The 23276-nt window shown below is 46.6% G+C and overlaps 1 protein-coding gene across 1 annotated transcript in view; it reads left to right on the top strand.

Annotated features, from left to right (window-relative positions):
* Nucleotides 1–6: 6 nt before the first annotated feature.
* The window catches only part of OSBP (oxysterol binding protein), a 35651-nt gene continuing 12381 nt past the window's right edge, over nt 7–23276 (top strand). The window contains exons 1-9 of the mRNA XM_077748725.1: nt 7–34; nt 4626–4834; nt 7500–7750; nt 12717–12915; nt 13168–13270; nt 13597–13651; nt 13808–13939; nt 19018–19263; nt 19538–19658. Of these exons, the coding sequence (XP_077604851.1) occupies nt 4639–4834; nt 7500–7750; nt 12717–12915; nt 13168–13270; nt 13597–13651; nt 13808–13939; nt 19018–19263; nt 19538–19658 (1303 nt within the window). The 5' untranslated portion in view covers nt 7–34; nt 4626–4638. The remainder of the gene's footprint in view (nt 35–4625; nt 4835–7499; nt 7751–12716; nt 12916–13167; nt 13271–13596; nt 13652–13807; nt 13940–19017; nt 19264–19537; nt 19659–23276) is intronic.

Here is a 23276-nt window from a genome sequence, read left to right as displayed (position 1 = left end):
TCGTGCTGAGCAACGGGCTCCTGAGCTACTACAGGTAACTGCTTCCGGGGCGCCGTCCCCCACCGCAGCCCACAGTCCCCGCGCCGTCACCCTCTGGAGCCGGCCCCGCAGCCAAGGTCGCCCCAGGCCCCTTTTCGTCACCTGCGCGCACTGACAGCCCGCGACACGAGCCCACCCTCACGAAAGTGAACGCACCGGGGCTTCCCTCTCCACCTGGGTTACCCGCCCTTGGTGCAGTACCTTCCCCTCCGTCCCTGGCCTTTCCAGTTGTTTGGAGAGCATCTACTCTTCCATTGTGTTTGCACCAGCGCCGCAGTGCAATGATGAATTCTGCAAGGAAGGCGCTGTCGTAGATGCTATGGGGCACATGTAGGAGAGCAGAGCCCAGGCACGGGTCTCAGGGAACTTACTGTGAAAGTCCCAGATCTTAGCTGTCTGTGCCCAGTCTCCAGAATTCAAGGTTATTAGTAGCCTTTGATGTACCCGCCGTTGCTCTCTCCACGTTTCACGCACAAGGACACCAGGCACAGGGTGGCCTCCGTATCTCTCCCCTGTCTTTATCTCTCTCAGACTTGGCATGTGCTTTCTCCTTCTGGACAGCCCAGAATGGAGATGTGCACTCCAGGGCTGCTTTTATTTACCCTGACCCCACCTCCCACCACGGGAATAATTTCAGTGGTCCCTCCAGTATTTCTGGGGTCTCTTTGGGTGGTGCAGTTTAAGTTTTATTAAAAGAAGAATCCATGCCTTTGGTATGATTACTTCTGTTCAACAGTGTTTGTTTTGGAATGTTTAATATATAATCGTGGTGACTCACAAGCTTGCCGTCACTGTAGCATGCTTTGGGCTATTCAGGTTATCCGACATAGAGGGGGTAAGATGCTGGATGTGGAGACAGGACATAAACATTTCCTTGGGGTACTGGACAGTTTGGATAGTTTAACTGACTCCCAGCAATAACCCTGGGAGTCAGGAGATATTCCCATCTTACTGATGAGGAAAACTGAGACTTAGCCTGGGCAACTTTTCCAAGGTCTTGAAGAGTCAGCATTTGAAACTGGTTCTCTTGTTTCCATCATAAACTAAAACCCAAGTTATCCTTTCCTGAATCAATCAAATGACAGATAATTGCTTGCCTGTAGCAAGTATGTTTCAAGATCACCTTTGTTATATACAAAATATACATAGTTTCTAGATCACAGTACTTTATACTAAGTGTATAAAAGTTTCCACCCTTCACTGTATACGAAATGTATACAGTTTCTAGATCACACTACTTTATATGAAATGTATAAAATTTTCCTTTAAGGGAGACTTTGCTTATTATAATGGCATTCCTACTTGAAATCTTTTTATGAAGACCATCCTATTTAAGACCCAAAATGCTGTTAAGAGCAGCTTACTGTATTTCTTTTCCTCTGCAGGTAGTCACTCTGCTACCGGGAGAGATAGGGTGAATGAATCTCTTCCGTCATCTCCACTGTATCAGCACTTAGCGAATTTTGAGGGGGAAATTGAAGGTGGGAGTTGGAGGTTGTTGAAGCAAGAACCACATTCTTATCTAGTCTCTAACAGTGAAAAATGCCTTAGCACATCCTCACTGCTTACGCCACATTGTGAACAGCTGTGTGTGTCATTTGCATCATTATATTCAGAATCGATTTTAATTTTAACCCTCTCAGTACTCATCCAGGATGATCAGTTTAAGGTTCGATCACACATCTAAAATTTTAGTGTGTTCCAAGTTTTTCTCCTGTTCAAGTTCCTGTTTTCCTGGTACACTGACCATCATCCTAAAATTCAGTTGATTCGTATCCTAACTTGGCTCGTAAGTCACTATTAACAGTGCTCATTTTCAAAAGTTGTGTATCAGCCGAGGACCTTACTGTATGATCATTTTTCCTCATCCAGATTCTTATCAGATCGTCTTTCCAGGCCAGTTGACCTTTGATCGGTACCAGTCTTAATATTGATCTTGGTTGGACATTAATAACTTCTATGTTGCTATCTCTTCAAGTATTTGGAACCCCTTTTAACTTCTCTCTTACAAGAGCTAGTGGCACCTGCCTGACTACAGAGCAAACTCCTTCCAAAGCATACCAAACCACATATTGGGAAATATGCCACAGGCCTGCCTTTGCCAGCTACGATGGTCCCACCCACAAACCAACCCAGCAACAGGAACTAGGGTTATCAAATCTATACACTACCTTCAAAATCACAGTGAAGTTCTTCTACCAACTAGATTGGTAGTTTCTTCTTCACGGGGTTCTCCGTGTCCCCATCTCCCTACAGTTATTTAGCTAAGTTGTCATTCCTCCTGCTTCTCATGCCTCCGAAACCAATCCTCTCCCCTATATGCTACAAAATATTGCTTTCTTTTTAACTGAGATCAGATACTTCCTAGACCCATCCTGTGATGAACTGTCCTCAGAGGCTTTGGCGGGCCGCTTCCCTCTTTTCACCCATCCTGTTTTTCCTTACTTGCACAGATACATGGATGGCCCCTTCCTTAAAGCCATATGTAGAGTCCCAGCTTTCCCAGACACAGGATGACCGGGCCATAGCATTAGTTTTCCTGACTAGCTTCCAGAGATTGGGTTACTGTGTCTGCTGGCCTTACAGGGAGCTTGCCGGTCAGAACGCACCACCTCATTAACACTGTAGTGCCTGGAGAACTTACCTTGGACTCTCCAAACCGTGTCTTTCCAGCCTCTATGCTAATCATTGATAAACACAGGTGTATAGGCGTGAGCCCAGGGGCTCCTGGGCTTCCTCGGTATTTCCGCCACTGCTACAGACTCTGTGTGGTTTAAGAGACTCCTTCAGTTTATGGAGATGACCCAGGCAGAAGAGATTCCTGGCCAGTCGCTTGCGAAAAGTACCAGCACGTTGTGAGTCACGTGGTGCAGGGTCTGAGCAGCACCTTTGGAGCAGAAAGCCAGGGTCTGAAATGGGGCCTGCATTATTCATAACGTAACTGAAGCTGGGGGGCGGGGGAGGGGAGGTAAGCATAGAAAAACCAGGGATTCANTGGGCCATCCCATACTGCTCGTTTGTGCATTTGAGGAAGAAAACCCAGTTTCATGTGACACACTGAACAATAGCAAATCTGTCTTCCTAAGCCCAGTAAACAGACTTTCTCAAACACACCAAGTCTTCGTTTCTGGAGGTGGGGTGTGTGTCCTTTCTGGCACACAGGGACTCTGGACGTGCCAGGTGTGTTGGGCCGCTGGGCTCCAGTGAAAAGGAAATGGCTCCGCTCTGTACTGTGGCACTTGGCCAAGGACTTTGACCTCTTTATGTTCCAAGTTGGTCAGGGAAAACTGTGGTCTCAACATGCAGGTCTCTGGGCAGAAGCAGCGGGCTGAGTGGAGGGAAATTTCGCTCCGTGGGCAAGGTATACTCAGGCCTGCTAGCAGCTTGGTATTTTACGTGAAGTGGCTTATAGCCTGTTGTCACCAAGTGGTGATGTAAAGTTCAAAAGTTAGCCTATTAATAGAACTGTCAGTCAGTAGAGATGGGGAAAATTTTTACACCCAGTCCTCCGAGAACAGATTTGCTGAATCGTTCTTAGCTATTAATAGGATGGCTTAGGAGTTCCCACCAACAGAGGCCAGCGGACCTTTGGCAAGAATAGATTCCAGAAAGAATATACTACCTGGTGATTCTTTTAGGATTATTCTTTACTCCCACAGAAAGCTAGTCATTTCTCTTACATATCATTTGAGCTGTAGTCGATATTTAACGTGCCAAACATCTCAGCGTTCCTTACACTTATGCAATATAATTCTTTTTTTTTTTTTTACATTTTTATTTATTTCTAGGAGAGAGAGAGAGACAGCGTGAGCAGGGGAGGGTCAGAGAGAGAGGGAGACACAGATTCTGAAATAGGCTCCAGGCTTTGAGCTGGCAGTCAGCACAGAGCCCGACGCGGGGCTCGAACCCACGAACTGCGAGATCATGACCTAAGCGAAAGTCGGACGCTTAACCGACTAAGCCACCCAGGCGCCCCTTGTGCAATATAATTCTAAGCATAGTGTGACAGTTCTCATTTGGGCTGAGTTACAGTTTGGGAGGGGGGTGCAGTATATGCAGAATGGAGCTATTCTTTCTCTGAGGCGATGAGATCGATATAAGAAGTTCTGTTGCAAGAGTTTATAAACCAATATTTGATAACTATAACTCGCTAAATAAAATGGAATTCCTGACTACAGAAGGGCAGGAGGGAACTTTTTGGGGTGATGGAGATTTTCTACAGCTTGATTGCGAAGGCAGCTACACAATTGTATACATTTGTCGAAACTCAACCACATTTCACACTTAGCATTGCCGGATTACCATCATATGTTGTTAATGCTCCCGTGAAGGCGATTCCTAAAAGGCTAAGGGGGAGAGGAGCCGCAGACCAATGCAGTCTGACTCAGAAACAGCACTTACTGGCTGTGAAAGGAGAGCCCTGCTGACTTGGGAATTTGAGGGAGCCATCTGAGGGAAGTAGTAGAACTTGCTGTTTCCTAGGACTACTGTGTTTTTCAAAAGGGTAATGAGAAGACGAGGGATGTGGTGAGGGATGCACCCCCTGCCAACTTTGTCCTGAGCGCCTCTTCGTCTCATTATTGTAGGTCGAAGGCCGAAATGAGACACACCTGCCGTGGTACCATCAACCTCGCCACAGCCAACATCACCGTGGAGGACTCCTGTAACTTCATCATTTCCAACGGGGGTGCTCAGACCTACCATCTGAAGGCCAGCTCAGAAGTGGAGCGGCAGCGCTGGGTCACGGCCCTGGAGCTGGCCAAGGCGAAGGCCGTGAAGATGCTGGCAGAGTCAGGTAGGGAGCAGAGCGTGCCGTGTCAGGGACACGTACAGCTTGCCCCTCCTAGGCACGGAACTCATCCTCTCCCTCCCTGTCATTTAATTATCAGCTGTCCCCTAGGTGTGTCGAGCTTCTCATCACACAGTGTCTCTCCCTACAGCGGTGACTTGCAGCTGGGGGCCAGTGCTGCACTGCAGGGGACACTAGGCAGTGTCTGGAGACGTTTTTGTTGTCACAGCTGAGGCACGGTGGTGCCGCGGGCATCCAGTGAGTAGAGGCCATGGATGCCGCTAAGCCTCCGACGGAGCACAGGGCAGCGCTCATGACAAAGATGGATCTGGGCCCAGATGCCAGGAGTTCTGAGGCCGGGAAACTCTCCTGGGGGCATGATGGGTGTCTTGTGGCTTTTAATGCCATTAGACTACCTTAACGTTGTGAGAAATAATTATTTTATGGCTGGGGCAGCGTGAAGATTATTACAGGTCACAATTTGGTTCTCTCTTTGCTTTTTTCTTTTGCCCCTGACAGTTTCTTATTTTTTTACAACTTTTTTTAAGTCGATTCCATCCCCAATGTGGGGCTTGAACTCACAATCCTGAGATCAAGAGTCACATGCTCTAGCGATTAAACCAGCCAGGGGCCCCTTTCTCATTTATTTTTTATTTAAAATAAAACATTTTTTTTCTTTATTCCTATTTTGAGAGAGAGACAGAACATGAGTGAGGGAGGGGCAGAGAGAAAGAGGGAAACAAAATCTGAAGCAGGCTCCAAGCTCTGAGCTGTCAGTACAGAGCCTGATATGGGGATAAAACTTAGAAACTGTGAGATCATGACCTGAGCCAAAGCCTGACGCCTAACTGACTGAGCCACCCAGGCGTCTCTCTCATTTATTTCTTAATTGAGTTGAAACAGTCTTTATAGATTGCCAAAAACATTAAATGGGATACTCTTTTTTTTTTTTTTTAACGTTTATTTATTTATTCTGAGAAAGAGAGAGATCTCCGTGCAGGGGGCAGAGAGAGAAAAAGATTGAGAGAGAGAGAATCCCAAGCAGACTCCACGCTGCCAAGACATGGGGTTCGATCTCATGAACTGTGAGATCATGACCTGAGCCAAAATCAACGGTTGGATGCTCAGCTGACTGAGCCACCCAGGCGCCCTTACATGGGATACTTTCTATGAGAAATCTTCATTTCACTACCTTAGTTTCTCTAAAAAGAGCAGCCTCATCATGTTTTGATTTTTCTTCGAGGGAAATGCTAGGATTTCCCCTGTCCCAGCTGTTGATAGTTTAATCACACTGAGCATATTCACTCAGGGCTGCCCAAGATGGTCACCTGCTGACTGTTGTTCATCTCTCCTGTTTTTCTTATCCCCTCTCACCTCCCACACTGGATTTTCTATCTGTTGCCCAGTGAAAGGGAAATTCCCTGCTTGTAAGTTTTCTTGTAACGGGTTATATTTTGACTTTGGTCCTGCCTCTCCATCTAGCAGACAGGACAGGCCTTCCTTTTTTCTTCTGTTTTGATGTTAGTGCTGACGTTAGCTCCCTCAAAGGAAGTGACACTGTTGGAAAAGCACTTGGCGGTTGCAGAGTGTTAGGTATGAAACTGCTCGCGAGAGGTACGACACGGCTCTCAGTTCGATGTTTTGTTGGAGGGCCGTTTAACACAAGGCCTTGCAGCACCTTCAGTGCTCTGATGGCTTTCATGCCAAATGAGCATCACAAAGTTCCCGAGCTCTCCTCTGGAAGAGATAAATCAGTGGGTCTCTTGGTGACGTAGATGTTGTTTGCCAAGAGCCAGACTGCAGCTCTCAACCCATTTCATACAGGGCTCACCTACTACCCAGCAGATGGGCACGTAGACTGGGTTGGAACCCTCAAGCTTGAGTAAAAGGCTCAACAGTTCATTCCCAAGGCCAGGAGCCATTTAGCTTCTCCATCCTGTCCTCCAGGTCATTGGTTCTCAAAGCTCAGCGTGCACTGGAATGGCCTAAGCAACTTACTCAAAATGCAGGTCATGGGCCTTGCCTCAGACCAGCCCAATCAGTTTCTGGGGGTGAGGCCAGAGCCTCCTTGGCACCTTTTAGAAGAATCCCAGGGGTGAGGGGATTGAATGTAGGAGGTCAGAAGGTACAGACTTTAAAAAGATAAATACTGGGGAAGTAACATACAGTATGATGACTATGGGTAACACTATATGATATATTTGATCATTGCTATGAGAGTAGATCCTAAAAGTTCTCATCACAAGGCAAATAAACATTTTTTCCTTTTTTTTTTTTGGTATCTATATGAGATGATGGATACTAACTAAATTTCTTGTGGTAATCATTTGGAAATATACGTAAGTCGAATCTATGCTTATATATTGCTATATGTCAATTATAACTCAAACTGGAAGAAAAAAGAAAAGTGTGAGCAAAATAAATGCTTATTGTGTGGCCCAGGGCAGGGGGCGTGGGGGGAGAATAACCCTGGCTGTCTGTGGCCCCACACCACGGTCGAATCAGTGGGGAGCTGTGGACCACACTGTGGTCAAATTGTCGTCTGGTAAGGGCGAGCACCCGGTCGGTCAGAACGCCTGGCCTGAGGAGAGCTAGTTTAGCTGTACACAGAGTTGGTCGGGTTCACAGTCCAGTAACTGGCATCCTCCACCTCCCCGTCGGGCCCCTACAGATGAGTCGGGAGATGAAGAGTCTGTGTCACAAACCGACAAGACTGAGCTGCAGAACACCCTCCGGACGCTGTCCAGCAAGGTGGAGGACCTGAGCACCTGCAACGACCTGATCGCCAAGCACGGCACGGCGCTGCAGCGCTCCCTCAGCGAGCTGGAGTCCCTGCGGCTGCCCGCCGAGAGCAACGAGAAGATCAAGCAGGTCAACGAACGGGCCACGCTCTTCAGGATAACGTCCAACGCCATGATCAATGTAAGTGCACACGGTGCCCGTGTTGCTTTTTTAAAAATGTATTTATTTTTAAATCATTTTTTAAGCTTGTTTATTTATTTTGAGAGAGAAAGCATGAGCTGGGGAGAGGGGTGAGGGAGAGAGACTCCCAAGCAGGCTCCACGCTGCCAGCGCAGAGCCCAGTGTGCGGCTCAAACTCCTAAACCGTGAGATCGTGACCTGAGCCGAGAGCAAGGGTGGGGCACTTAACCAGCCAAGCCACCCAGGCACCTGCTATGTTGCTTTTTGCTTTCCCTCTGGAAACATCATGCTCCCCGAGTGCTGGAAAATCGTAATTGATAAAGCACAGAGCGTTAGGTTCTGCTTCACTGCTCGGGGGACTCAGGTGACATTGTGTGCTGCATGCAGTAGAACAGGCCGCACAGACGGAATGACTTTCGTGCTCTGCTCCAGCGGCTGGTCAGCACGCCGCTCCAGCGTGGGAAGGAACTAGGAGTTCAGAGGTCCAGCCTTGCTCCTGCAGCCGGCAGGACATCTGCTGGTGTTAGCTGGGTCCCTTTACCTCTCCGGGTTGTGGTTTGGTCTGTTTGTTTTCATCTAGCTTTATCTGTTGGATCTGAGAGGCCTCTGTGGGTCCTTTCTACGGTTGTGTTTGAGCTCCAGGTTGGAGTCTGACTGTACTTTGCTAGTGTGTTCTGGCCTATAGTGTGGTAAGTGGGGGCTGGCCAGGTGCTAGGGAGAACTTTATAATATGAGCTAGTCCCATCTTTAGTCCTTGATTTTGGGGGTAACTCTAGGTTACCTTGATTTTAGGGGTAACCCTAGGTCACTCTAGGACAGAGTACTCCAGTTTGGGTACTTTGGTCCCAAAAAGAAGGGGCCAACGCTTCTGCCTCCTTACGACTCCGGCCTCAGGAGGCTGATGGTTTTGGACATCAGTGATGTATTTCAGATACTAGGTGATAGTTGTGAATTGAATACACGGTTTAAACAGTGCTGGTGACCAGTTCTCACCTGGCTGGTTGTTTCAGTTAGCTTGCACATGAGAACACCAGAGGATGAGTCCTAAGGCAGGTGAAAAGAGAATTCTGAGAAAGGGCTTACGCTGGCTTTTCCCCTAATTCAGTGGGATGAAATTACTCCACTAGGGCCAAGTTTTCCCTTGTTCAGTTAGTGACACTAAGACGTCTGCTTAGAGCTAGTTTAGTTCACAAGGCTTCTAGGGATCAAAGGTCTTCTCCTGTGACCAAGGGAAAATTTAGTTTTTCTCACTTAAAACCCCTTTGTTACTTAATAGAAAGTTGTTCTAACCTTGATTTTCATATCATTTTCTGAAGTGTTGAACATTTTCTTTAGTGCTCTGATTCACATGAGGTAGAAGAGACTAATTATTTTTGTCCACTTTTGCCCAGGACCATTTTACCAACCGGCACGGATGCTTGTGTTTCTAATGTCTAGTCGTGTGCTCTTTTTCCAAACTGCCCTACTTCTTAGTGACTGCGTGCCTCTTTTTCAGGTCGTCTTATGATCAGGAAAACCTCATAAATCATTCAGGTCAATTAACTTTTTTTTTAGTTTATTTATTTATTTTGAGAGGGGAAGAGCAGAGAGAGGAAAGAGAATCCCAAGCAGGCTCTGCGCTGACAACCCGGGGCCCGAACTCATGAACCATGAGATCATGACCTAAGCTGTCGTCAAGAGTCAGACACTCAACTGACTGTGCCAGTCAGACTCCCCAATAAATATACTTTTTATTTATTTATTTAAATGTTTATTTCTGAGAGAAAGAGCACAAGCAGGGGAGAGGCAGAGAGAGAGGGAGACACCGAATCTGAAGCAGGCTCTAGGCTCTGAGCTGTCACCACAGACCCCGATGCAGGCCTTGATCCCACGAATTGTGAGATCATGACCGGAGCCGAAGTCAATAGCTTAACCAACTGAGCCACCCAGATGCCCCTAAATATACTTTTTAAATAGAACAGCTCAGGACACAACAGTCTCCTGACAGTGTTGCCTTTTATCCGTGTCATGTGGACACCCTGCTCCGTGGCTGTTTTCTTCTCCTCCAATGTGAAAAATTTGCTAAATCAAACACCTCCTGATTAAAACATTTCTCACAAAACTGAAACTTTGTTTGGATTTTTTTTCTTTTGAAAAAATGCTCATGTTTGTTCCTTGGGGCAATTCTTGTTCCCCAGGTTGTAAATGTTCAGAGTTTGTGTTGAAGGGAATGATCCCTTGGAAGTGAGAGGTAAGTTGGGTTTTTCATTCTGTTCTCCCCAGCCCCCCTGTGCCCCCTTCATAGCTGGTTGTGGCTTGAAATGCATTTTTTATCATTGTGTTGTTTCCTTTGTATCTTTTAGGTGATGATGGCAAGGCCTTAAAATTAACATGCTAACTTCACATCTCAAAATAGGCCAAGTTTTATCAAAGCATGAGTACATTGCACTCAATTTCTTGGTTGCTTAGGACATAGCTTTTATTACCAAAGTGAATCTAACCAAGGAAGTAAATTTGACACTGTTAGCGCATCCATCTGCTTATTTAGCAAACATCTGTTGAGCCCCCTCTGTGCTCTAGGCCCTGTGCCTAGAATATAAAACAGATGTGGATGTGGTCCCTGCCCTCTGGGAGATTATTCTCTAGTGAGGGGACAGAGAAGTAAGTGGATCTCCATAGAGTGTGCTAAGTGCCGTTGTAGAAAGGAACACAGGCTGCTATGGTATAGTACATTCGAGGCTTTTAGCTTAGAGCAGGAAGATTAGAGAAGGTAACTCCTCAGCTAAATTCTGAAAGATGAGAGAGCTCGGGGCCCTGAAGTTCCAACTGCCTTGGTTAACTAACTCCAAAACCTGCTTCTTCTGTGAATTCCAGTTCTTTTCTGTAAACGGTGATGATACTAGTAGCCGCTCAGAGGATTGTTGAAAGGCTTTTATTAGCTAATTGATGCAAAGTGTTCAGCAAAGTGTCTAACCTATAATTGTCTCACTAAATTTTAGGTATGATCAGTAGCATAAGAAGTGAGGGAGAAGAGCAGATCTTGGCGCAGCTGTGGCTGTGTGGATCCCTCCCTCTCTTCCAAAGTCTGGGAACTACTAATTGGCCATTAGAACAAGGAAGTAGCTAGAGATAAGACTGGTCAGGGATTAAGTGTGGGGGAGGGGACGGGGTGCAGATCTTACTAAATGGGCTTGGTAGAGTGGATTAGAAGCGGATAAGACCGATTTTGATGGAGGCTTAACTATGATAGCTGACACCTTATTGAATGCTTACTGTGAGTCCAAGATTTCTAAGTCCTTTACATGTGAGGCAACCACGCTTTGAGATGGTTGCTGTGGTTATCCTTTGTTTACAGCTGAGGCACAGAAAGGTTAAATAACTTAACCCAAATTCCATAGCTAGTTAGTGGGATGGAGCTGTGATTCAACCCCACCAGCGGAACTCCAGAGTAGATACTCTGTACTGCCTCTGAGTGTAGAAGATGGAAAGAAATGTCCACAGATTCCAGAAATAGTAAAGAAGAATCAATAGCACTGATCGTCAGAAATGGGAAAGGGAGAAAAATTAAGAATCAAGAATGCCTCCTGGTTTCCTGGCTTGGGCAGGAGGTACTGTTCTTGGTGCGGAGAGCAGACTCCAAAGGGAGAGGCAGAGTCAGAAAGGGAACGTGGTGAGTTCATGCTGAGCCCCAGTGATTTTGAGATTACTTTCAGCCATTGGATGGACAGTCGGATATTCTGTCTCCGTGAACACAGGGCTGGAATTACTGTTTTAGCAATCATTAGTCTATAGCAGAGGTTGAAACTAGGAGAGTAGATAATTCTGTTAACCTTTTAGTTTCTCCATAACGGGACATAGACTTTAAGCTTACACTGCTTGCTTCCTTCATTATTTATTAAGCAAACTTTATCAGGCTCCTACTATGTGCAAAGCCAACTAAGTTAGGAGCTGGAGATCTGTATATAAAGAAGGTATAAACGGGGTCTTCAAGTTGCTGAGAATCCGCCTGGAGAGACAACATCAGGCGCGATACCACTGTGGATGGTAGAAAAGCAGTATGTGCAAAGTGCTGTGAAATGCAGAGGAGAGATTGGCTGCTCAGGAGATCATCACAGAAGAAGTAACATTTGCCACAGGCCTCAAAGAACCAAGAGGACTTGGCCAAGCAGAGGAAGTGGGCAGGAAAGGGCATTCCTGGCAAAACAAATCGCATGTGCATGTGGTAGGCAGGCCTGAAAGAAATGTGTCCGAGAAGTGGCGAGCAGTTCCACATGGCTCCACCGTTGGGTTCAGGGGTCGATACAGCTGCCTGGGGAGGAGGATACAAGGCAGGCGTGGCCTCACCTGAAGGGTCGTTTACCTTCAACCCAACAGTCAGGTGCCCAGTGGGGAGCCCATGAAGGGCCTAATATGATCAGATCTATGTTTTGTCTCCAGAGCCCTCCTTAGATGCCTCAGATAGGCTTCAGGTTGTTGAGATCAGTTGTTTCTCTTAGTGACCAAAATAAAAACCAGTTACGTTGCCCCATATTTGATCTAATACAGGGCAGATTCCCTATTCTCAGCATCTGAATCCCTCAGCTTGAGGCAACCTGAGTTTGGTCCTGAATGTATTGAAAGCAGTTTTCCTCTGCTTGTCCTCATTTTTCTTTTAGTCAACAGATTTCTACTTTTGGTTCCGTTCATGTAGCTGCCCTTTGTGATGTTGCCACAAATACTTCGTCTAGGTTTACTGCTCACTTGGCATTTGTGTAGTCCTCATGACCAGGAATATATAAAAGAACCGTGACAACCATGTTGAGCTTTATTTTTTCCTGGCGTTGACCTTGATTGCTTCACGGACCTGGTTTTGGGATAACAGGGAGTGTTTCGTCGGAATGTGCTCAAGTTCCTAGAATAAGGTTACTTAATGGGCTTGCACAGGCCTGTGGGGCAATCTCTGACCAGCTGAGTTGAGTTGACCCCTCTCTGCTCTTTCTCCACGCAGGCCTGCAGAGACTTCCTCATGTTAGCCCAGACCCACAGTAAAAAATGGCAGAAGTCCCTCCAGTATGAAAGAGACCAGCGTATCCGGCTGGAGGAGACCCTGGAGCAGCTGGCGAAGCAGCATAATCACCTGGAGAGGGCCTTCCGGGGCGCCACCGTGCTGCCAGCCAACACTCCGGGCAGCGCTGGTTCCGGGAAAGGTAAGACGCTTGGCCCTCGGGGGCGCCGGTTCGCGCACACACCAGGCTGCCTTCTGCCCTTGATAGAGGTGCCGTGGCCTCTCCGGAGCCAGGGACTCCCACAACAGGGGACTGGAGCTGGCCTTTCCCCTGGCCTTTCCACCACTTTCTATCACACGCTGCTGTGTTCATGGCTTGCGGTGTAAAGATCCTGCCGTGCTGGGTCTGGGCGAAACCGAGCCCCGGTAAGTAACGGGCTGCTTCCCCCTGCAGATCAGTGCTGCTCTGGCAAAGGAGACATGAGCGATGAGGATGACGAGAATGAGTTTTTCGATGCCCCTGAGATCATCACCATGCCTGAAAATCTGGGCCACAAGTAAGTTGTCCTCGCCTCCATGTTGAACACGTCTGACCGTCAACGTTGAGAGATGTTTTGGTGGGAGGGTCGGGGCTGTTAGGGGTAACCGAGATCCGGGCTCTTTTCCTTGAACGAGCGGGACGCTGTCGACTTTTCTACACAAGCATGTTGTCCAGAGATGTTTAAATTCACGCACATTCAAATCCGAGTGCTGTCGCTCAGTCGCCCGTTACATGACGGAGTGGGTGCAGCATGCTTAGCATTGCGCTTTGTAAAGAAGTGGTGAGGAGCCAAGTCTAGTTGTGATCTGTGTTCTGACCCTCATGTGTTTCCCACCTGTGTAGACGTACTGGCAGCAACATCAGTGGAGCCAGCAGTGACATCAGCCTGGATGAACAGGTAACCCTCATGGGTGAGGGACTGGGCTCTGATTCCCAAGGGCTAAGAGAAACAGAAAACGCTGATTCTTTCTTAGTATGGGGGAAGGAGGGGGGCTATAAATACTGGCTTTTCTGTTCCTTGTGGGTGGTTGAATGGCTTTGTTTTTGCCCTCAGTACAAGCATCAGCTGGAAGAGACCAAGAAGGAAAAGAGAACTAGAATACCGTACAAGCCCAACTATAGCCTCAATTTGTGGAGCATCATGAAGAACTGCATTGGAAAAGAACTCTCAAAGATCCCCATGCCGGTGAGGTTCTTACACACCCAGGCTCTGCCCTGTGACCACCTGCTTGAGAGGCACCTCGGGGCATGGTCTTTGTTACCCTGATGGTCATAAACTGTCCCTTCAGATCAGCTGCTTTCATGTAGTCTGTGGATCTGGTTTATTTCCAGAGCACTTAGAATCCGATGCATTAGTTTTTAACATTCATGAGCAAATTCCTAAGCTAGATGTGCCGGGGCGCATGCACAGATAAATATGGCGTAGTTTCTGCCTTTCAAAGAGCACGTAGTTGAAAAGAGACAGACACAAAGACAGGTAGAGATTTTTACTCTCTGTGGTAGCGTTACGGGAAGGATTGTGCACACACAGGCTTGGGGAGCACAGAAGCATCGTTTCATCTGGGAAGATGAGGACCGTCTCCATGGTAAAGTCGGTGTTTGGTGTTTGACCTCCCTGCCTCCTGTCCCACCCTCCTCCAGTCCATCCACATTGTTACAAAATTGGCTTGTTTAAAGTTACAACTGTGGTCATGTGACTCCTTAGCCTACAGTCCTTAGCTGGATCCTTTTTGCTTTGAGGGTGGTCCAGATTCCTCAGTGGGCTTGATATTTCCTCCCTTGGACCAGGTCCCACCTACTGGCGGTCTAGTCACTCAGAGTCAGAGTTACCGTCANCCAGGGCATTTGCACAGACTGCTCTTTCTGTCGGGACTTACATCCGCTCTCCACCCACCCGGGCCATTTTTCTTTTCCCAGGGCTAATACCCTTTTCTTCAGGATTCAGCTACAGCATCATCTCTTTTACCAAGCTTTCACCCGTGTGTCCGGTCATGGTGGGAGGGCTGTCACTTGTGTTCCAGTAGATTCCATTGCTCGTTCATTACATAGACATTTACTGAGTTCCCACGATCCTCCTGGTGTTGGACCCATATATAAGTTAGGTATAGGATCCGTGTAAGGAAACAAATCCCAAATCTGTTTAAACCTGGGGTCAGCAATCTATAGGCCTTAAGGCTGAATCTGTGTGCTATCTGTGCAGCCTGCAAGCTAGGAGTAGTTTTTATGTTTTAAATATTTCAAAAGAATGAAAGGGAGGATAGTATTTCATGATGGGAAAATTGTATAAAACTTCCATGTTATTGTTCCTCAAGCTGTATTGGAACACAGCGATGCCTGTTCAGGCATGTGTTGTCTGTGACTGCCTCCGTATCGGGTCAGTGTGACAGAGCCCATATGGCAGTGTCATATGGGATAGTAAATAGTTAGGCTTTAAGGGCCATATAAATACCTACTCTGTAGCCTTTTACAGAAAAAGCTGGCCAACTGCTGCCTTAAATACTAGCTGAACTCATTCTCCTGTTAAAGTCCAGAAGTAGGTGATCCAGGGCCCATGCCTACTCCACACTCTCAGGACCAGGCTTTCCTTCTGTCCTGTGGCCTCAGTTCCCAGGTCTGAAGCGGCCATTCCCGCTGGGACCATTGGGGTCTCATTCCAGCCAGTAGGAAGAAGGAAGGAGAAGTGCATGGTCCTGCCTTTTCAGGGTGTTTCCTGGAAATCACATAAACTATTTCACTTCAGTCTCTTTGGCCAGAACTTAGTTACATGGCCCCGGCTACCTGGGGAAGAGGCTGGAAGGGAAGACTCCTCCTTTCAGTGGCATGACCTCGTTGAAAACTGGGGGATTCTATTTCTTGCAGAAGAAGGGCAGAGTGGAAACTGGGGAGTGGCCTACAGAAAGTGTTCTGCTCCCTTCTTGGGTCTGATGGCCTGGTGTGTGGGTTCTGCCTCTCCGCCGACTGTGCTCCTCATGGTCTACAGAGACTGTGTCTTGTTGGTTTTCATCTCTTGGATGCTTAGCTGGTGCCGGGCACATACATATATGCCAGTCAGCAGATGTTGACGTAGTTAACTGGTCTTAGAAAACAAATAGATTTAGGGGCACCTGGGTGGCTCAGTCGGTTGAGAGTCCGACTTTTAATTTTAGCTGAGGTCATGATCCCAGGGTTGTGGGATCGAGCCCCACATTGGGCTTAGCACAGAGTGTGGAGCCTGCTTGAGATTCCTTCTCTCTCTGCTCCCCTGTCCTGCTTGTGCACTTTCTATCTATATAAAAAGAGAAGAAAAATAGATTTATAGGTAGGCATGTAGGATTTTTGTTAGAAAAATGTCAACCTCCAGACAAGAAAAGGCCATGAGTTAACATGTTAGAGACACATAAAACAATTGGTTCCCTGGGGGCTTAAAAGGAAGCGCCACCTGCCTGGAGCCTTGCAGAAAGCCGTGGGAAGGTGGGCCGGGAGGGCAGGTCCTTGCGGCCTTAGAAATACAGTTCCTGGGGTGCCTGGGTGCCCCAGTCTGCTGAGCGTCCAGCTTGGACTCAGGTCAGGATTTCAGGGCTCAGCAGTTCAAGCCCACTTCAGATTCTGTCTCCCTGTCTCTCTGCGCCTCCCCTGCTCATACTCTCTCAAAATAAATATTAAAAACAGGTTTTTTGTTTTTTTTTTAAAGGCAGAACGAAATATAGTTCCTGTTTAGAAATAGCTTCTGAGTCTAGGTGACCTCTCTCTCCTTTACCATTAGTTCCTTGTTGACATTGCCACCAGGGCTGCGCAGCCCTGTACCTGTTTGCCTGAGCCCTGGGCCTCACCCTTCCCGGCTTGATGCTGTGTCACAGGACGACTGGCTCCTTCCTCCAGGAGGCTTCTCAGGCATCTGTGCCGTGGCGTCCGGCGGGGCCCCGCCAGAGCCGGGCTCGAGAGGAGCGAGGGACCCCAGGGTACTGCCCCAGCCCCCTAGCGGTGCCCTGGCAGTGGCCGTGTGGCTGTGGACTCCACGGGACAGGCCCCCCGAGGTGCAGCTTCTGCGGGTGTCCCTGGTCCCGGTCCTCCCGCTGCCGCCCTTTGCTCCTCCAGCCCGGAGCCCGTGGCCTCCTGCTGTACCCATCAGCCTGGTACCAAATTCCCCCCTTCCTTCTGCTTTAAATTCGCAGGCTCATTTGCTTCCCTGTTGGGCTTCTGGGTGATAAAATGATCAGTATGAAAAGTCTGGGGCTTTTACAGACCCCCTCGTTCCCGGAGCAATTGTAGTTCCCAGAGCAATTGTAGTTCCCGGAGCAATCGTCGGGGCCTGGCCGCGCATGCGCACAAAGCAAGGGCGGACGGTGGCGCAGATCCCAGCCCCGGGCCGTGCCAGTGGCGTCTCGCAGCCCACGCTGGAGCGCAGCGCCCCTCGTTTCCTCACCCACACCGCAGCGTTACTTCGTGTCGCCTGAAGTTCTGCCGATGAGTGATTTTGTTGGCGTTCGTTTCGAAGTACCTTCTGTAAAAAAGAGACTAGAGGATTTGAGCTGTGCTAGTCCGTTACCCCCTCAGTGTGCATTGTTTTCTTCCACTGGTTTTTCTCCAAGCGCCTCTCCGTGTTGAGAAGATGGCTTTGGAGCGTGCTGCCCTGTTTTAGTCGAGGCAGGGGTAGCATAAGCAGGGACATTGGGGGAGGGGCAGAGAGAGGGATACCAGAATCCAAAGCAGGCTCCAGGCTCTGAGCTGCCAGCACAGAGCCCCACGCGGGGCTCGAACTCACAAACCTTGAGATCATGACCTGACCCCAAGTTGGTCGCTTAACTGACTGACCCACCCAGGCGCCCCAAGGGGAGTGTTATTTTGGTCCAGTGGCTCTATGTTCCCTGAGAAATTTTCACAGATGAATGCTGAGTATGTTTTTCAGACAAAAAGCAGGCTCTAGCTTATTTATTTATTTTTAAATGTATAAATGCCTAGAAACAAACATGAACATATGAATACTGGTTCCCTTTGGGTGATGACATCTCAGGTAAATGTTTTCCTTTACACTTTGTTTTTAAAGTGGGTTATAGTAACAATGATAAGACCCTTCACAATTGAGAAGGACAGTAAAATATTAGGGTAGCATGTGGCTCAGGGATTGATGGATCGGAAGTTGGACAAAAAAATACAGAATACAAAACAGAAAAACAGAGAAAAAGATCGTAGAAGGAGAAGTGTTTTTGTTTGTTTTAACTGAAATATTGCTCTAGGCCAGCTCCATCCAATAAAAAGGGAGTTGCTTTCTTCTTTCGTGCCTTCTCTGGATTCAGAACTCAGGCTCATATCACTTGTTCAGTGATAGTGCTGTCTTGTAAAGCCAAATAAGCTTTAAGGGCTAACCTGGGAACCTTACCTGTTTTTCTAGTAATTTTTTAAGTCGTAAAAATTCGAAACAGTCAGTTTGGAAGCTAACTCCTGCGGGGATGCAGAGACGTTGTCTCTTTTGTCCACCTCTGTCTCTACCCAGTGGGTAGTATGGGGTCAGGCATGCGTGAGGGCTCAGTAAATATTTGTAGAATGCATACGTGAATGAATGGGTGTCTTCTTCCTGACAGAGGCCCACACACAAACTTACCTCATCCTGTGGGGAGAGCCTGAAGTTTGCTCCGAAGCTGGAAAGGCAGAAACACTCAGTCCCCTGTGAGCCCCCGTCATGAGCACTCCAGTCCAGAACACAGCTGTCCGGCCTCAGAGAAGAAACCAGAATCCCAGCCTGATGTAGAACTCACTCGATAACTCACAGTCCTCTCCTCCAAGAGTAGAAGCTAACTTTTGTAGTGTTTTCTTTTCACCAGTCAGGCCGTGCCTGTGCTTATCATTTACCAGCCTTTCTTTCCTCCCTCAAGAATTGTAAAAACCTCACTTCCTCCCCGGGTATAGTCGTGCTAAAATACATGTCCTCTTTGATTCATTCATTCTGTACCTAACTGATGACCATCTCCGATGGGTGAGGCACCAAGGGCTCTGGGCTATGCAATGATGACCAAAGAGGCACGGTTCCCAGCTTAGTGAGTGTACAGTTAGTGAGATACATGGAAACAGTAACGTATCCCACTCACTGACATGGACAGTTGACCAGGGAGAGTGCGCTGCTTGTAGGTTAGTTCTAGAGCTGGTCTCCTGAGCCAAGGCCTCTTCTCTTCCCAGTGAGTCGCTGTATCATCTCACTGTGTCTCGCTGAGTCTCTCCACCTGCAGAATGATTAAACGGTCTCTTACAGATGTGTGGGCAAAGTTTTCAGACCTGTTCTTTTCCCAACAGGTGAACTTTAACGAGCCCTTATCCATGCTTCAGCGCCTTACTGAAGATCTGGAATACCATGAGCTGTTAGACCGAGCTGCAAAATGCGAGAACTCTCTAGAACAGCTCTGTTATGTTGCAGCTTTCACCGTGTCCTCCTACTCCACTACTGTCTTCCGTACCAGCAAGCCATTCAACCCACTCCTTGGGGAGACCTTCGAGCTGGACCGATTAGAGGAAAATGGGTACCGATCCCTCTGTGAGCAGGTAAAGGAGCCTCGGGACTGTGACACGTTTACTTTTTGAAGAAAAGGGTAGCTTTTTGGTTGATTCCCCTGGGTGCTTTGTTTGCAGAAATTGAGGCCCTGTCATCCCAGACTGCCATCTTTTTTCCTTCAGGCTCCAACACTGGAGGCCTTGGTATTCACCTGCTGTGGGTATAAAAATGTCAAGTGTGAATTTGGGGTATTTATCACCAGTTTGTAGGCAGCATCTTTCCCTTCTTCTTTCTTCTTTAATTTGAACCACTGATTTCTCCAAGGTGAGTCATCACCCCCCAGCTGCTGCGCACCACGCCGAGTCCAAAAATGGCTGGACATTGCGTCAGGAGATCAAAATCACCAGCAAGTTTCGAGGCAAATACCTCTCCATCATGCCCCTCGGTAAGGCCACCATCCTTGTAAGAATTGATACTCCAGGAGTGAAAGATTTCCTGACGTGATGGAAGTTGTCAATGGCTTAGGAGCCAGGAGACTGAAAGTCTGATTTGGGCACGGAGNGTATAGATGAACCACATCTTCTTGATCCATTCGTCCATTGGTGGACACTTAGGCCCTTTCCATGATTTGGCTATTGTTGAGAGTGCTGCTATGAACATTGGGGTACATGTGCCCCTATTGGGCAGCTCGTTTGACTTCTCAGCTGTCAAATGAGTGAGGAGGCCTGAGACTCCTTAAGGATCCATCCAGTCATAAATTCTTATTCTTCTTAGCTATATTTAAGAAATCTGGAAGTACTGTTGTAGAATGCAAATTCTAGCGTGCTTAAAAAAACCTTTTCTACTAACTGATGTTTTTCCTGTGTTACACTAGCAATCCACTTCATAACAATACATTTACTCCTTAAATCAGAACTCTTATGACTGCAAGGTTAGGTCTCTCAGACGGCCCCTCCCCTTTTCCTCTCCTTTCTCCCCTTCCTCTTCACCACTGGAAGGGTTAGGTATCATGGATGTAATGGCTGAACTCCCGGTAAGATGAAACTTTATTTTAAAAGCTCTTATTGGGTTACAAGTTAATTTTGCATTGAGATCAGAAAGATCAGGCCTGGGCATAGGAATCCTCATCTGCAGTGTTGGAAAGTCTGTACACTTTAGGCGAAATGAGATTGTTCACAAAGCGTACTAGAGGTTCTCGACGCTCACTCGAACCAGAGCAGCCACATTTGGCCGTGTGTGTCCAGGAGAGGGAGTGCCTAGAAAGAAGCACAGAGCAGACAGACAGACAAACCTAGTAACTCCCTAGAGACAGAGTGCCAGGAACTGCCTGAGCTCCTGGTGGCCTTCCGCTTCCTTCTAGTCTCCAAGAGGCCTAGGCGTAGCGCTTGGGTAGAGTTGTCTTCTTTAGCAAACTCCCTTCTCAGAAATACAAAATGTAGCAGGAATGCAAATTTCCTAGAAACTAGAAATTAGCCAGAGAACAAATCCAGGAATGTTTGTAATACATTACAAGGAGAAAAGAAGAGGCGCCTGGGTGGCTCAGTCGGTTAAGCGTCCGACTTGGGCTTAGGTCATGATCTCATGGTTCGTGAGTTCGATCCCCGCATCGGGCTCTGTGCTGACAGCTCAGAGCCTGGAGCCTGTTTCAGATTCTTTGTCTCCCTTTCTCTCTGACCCTCTCCTGCTCATGCTGTCTCTCTCTCTCTCAGAAATAAATAAAAAACATTTAAAAATTTAAAAAAAGGGAGAAAAGAAAGTGGAATGTTAGCCCTACCGCTTCATGGTTAACACACAGAAGGAACTTAGATGAAAAGGTGACAGTGATTTTGTTCTTAATGTTTACCAAGGCCCTAAGAATGGTTCAAATTGCTTAATTGTCTTTGGTGTTAATAATTTCAGAAGTATTAGGTTAAGAGTAGTAAATGCCTGGGATGTTTTCACCTAATTTGCAGAACTAGGATATTAGTGGTCCTATCCCATGGAGAAGAGTTTCAGAGGCCTGGTGAAGATCTCCAAAGGGGTGGGTTATATTTAATTCTAAGGAGGGTTGTATGCATTCTAAAAGTAGCAATAAATCTAAAAAAAAAAATAGCAATAAAATAGCAGTAAATCTACCAGTGACCTGCTGTACATTTTCTCTATGATTTGGTTAATCTAGAGTTCTTTGAGGGGTAAATATTTGAATATGATATGTGTGGTAGATCTAACTTTTTAGAGTTAAAAAATTACCTTTGAAAGGATTCCATTCCTATGGTTATTTAAGGATTCAGGGCACCAGAATGTCCTGTTGCCTTATGTCCATTATGTACTGAGTACCCACCATGTACCAGGCGGGACGTGTAAGTGAGCACAGCAAAGGTCGCAGCCTTCATGGGGAGATTGAACAAAGAATTGACGTAGTGACCGGAAACTGAAGTACAGAGAGTGGGATTTCTGGACTTTGGCCCTGGAGGTGGCTCTATTTAACATTTTTGGATCAGTGACTTGGAAGGAGAATCCTGCAGTGAAATTTTCACATTTGCAATGGCATTCGACTCTCCTCGGGTAAATTGTTAAGCCAGTAGCTATCAGTGAAGAATGACTTACGGACAGAGTTGTGAGTGAGTAAACAGACAGATGGCTTTCGAGGTGGTGGCAGGAAGTTTGAGTCTCCTTGCAAAATAGACTAGAAAAGTTAGAACTCCTGCAGTCTGGAAAGAAGAATGCTTCTGGAAAATACATTGGAAGTGCACAAGATGATGAAGACAGTGGCAGAGGATACATGTGAATCAGTTCATCAAGTTCCAGGGCCCTGGAACCAGGTGGTAGCATTAATGTTGAGACACATTTATTTATTTTGAGATTTTTAGGGTTTTTAAACATTTTTTTTAATGTTTATTATTGAGACAGAAACAGAGCATGAGTGGGGGAGGGGCAGAGAGAGAGGGAGACACAGAATCCAAAGCAGGCTCTAGGCTCTGAGCTGTCAGCACAAAGCCTGACACAGGTCTCAAACCCATAAACTGTGAGATCATGACCTGAGCCGAAGTCAGACGTTTAACTGACTGAGCCACCCAGGAGCCCCAAGATTTTTAGTTTTAAATAATCTCTACCCCCAGCATGGGGCTTGAACTCATAACCCCAAGATCAAGAGTTGCATGCTTCTCCAACTGAGCCGGCCGGGCACCCCTAAAGAGACACATTTAAATGGGTATTATTTTATAGTTTTGGAGCTTTCTAACCCAAGAAGAACCACAATTTGGGAATATGAATGAAACCACCAGTCAGCCTGTTGATCTCCACTTCAGTGACACACTACTGGGCTCCGTGGACCTTGAATTTGCTCCTGAATGATATATTAGTAAAAAAAAATTCCCCTGATATATTTTATCCATTCTTCAAGTTTCTATTTTTTGACTAGAGTGATTACTTATAATTAACATAATTACTGATTAGGTAGGATTTATATCTGCCATTTTGTCTTTTATATATATTTTTATACATATATAAATATATATATATGTATTCTGTCTTTTTTGTTCCTCTCTTCCTCTTTTACTTCCTTATTTTGTGTTAAATAGATATTTTTCTAGTTTACCATCTTAATTCTCTTGTTATTTCTTTCACTGTATTTTTGAAGGTGTTTTTTGAGTGGTTATCCTGGGTAGTACAGTTAACATCTAAGCATCTTGTTCAGATTGACACCAATTAAATTTCACTAGTGTACAAAAACTTTGCAACTATATGGATCCATTATGTCTTTCCTCCTTTGTGCGTAAATTGTGTGTAAATTATGATTTTTATACATTATAATCCCATCATTATAGGGTTTTTTTGTTTGTTTTTTAGCAGCAGGCAAATGTTTATTAAAGTATAAGATTAGAAAGGAAGAATAGTAGGAAAGCTGTCTTTACAAAGAGGGGACACTTGAAAGTGGATGCTCCTAGTGTAGTTTTGTAACTGTTGCTTTATGCAGGTGTCTTTTAAATCATATAGTGGAAAAAAGAGTTGCCAGCAAAAAATACAGCTATATTCTTTTTTTTCTTTAATAGTTTAATTGTAGTTACTTTTATCAGTCTCTTTG

The sequence above is a fragment of the Crocuta crocuta genome, unplaced genomic scaffold (assembly GCF_008692635.1).
Source record: "Crocuta crocuta isolate KB4526 unplaced genomic scaffold, BGI_CrCroc_1.0 scaffold323, whole genome shotgun sequence".
Classification (NCBI taxonomy): domain Eukaryota; kingdom Metazoa; phylum Chordata; class Mammalia; order Carnivora; family Hyaenidae; genus Crocuta; species Crocuta crocuta.
Note: the sequence above shows the minus strand (reverse complement) of the source record. Positions and strands in the feature narration are given on the sequence as shown.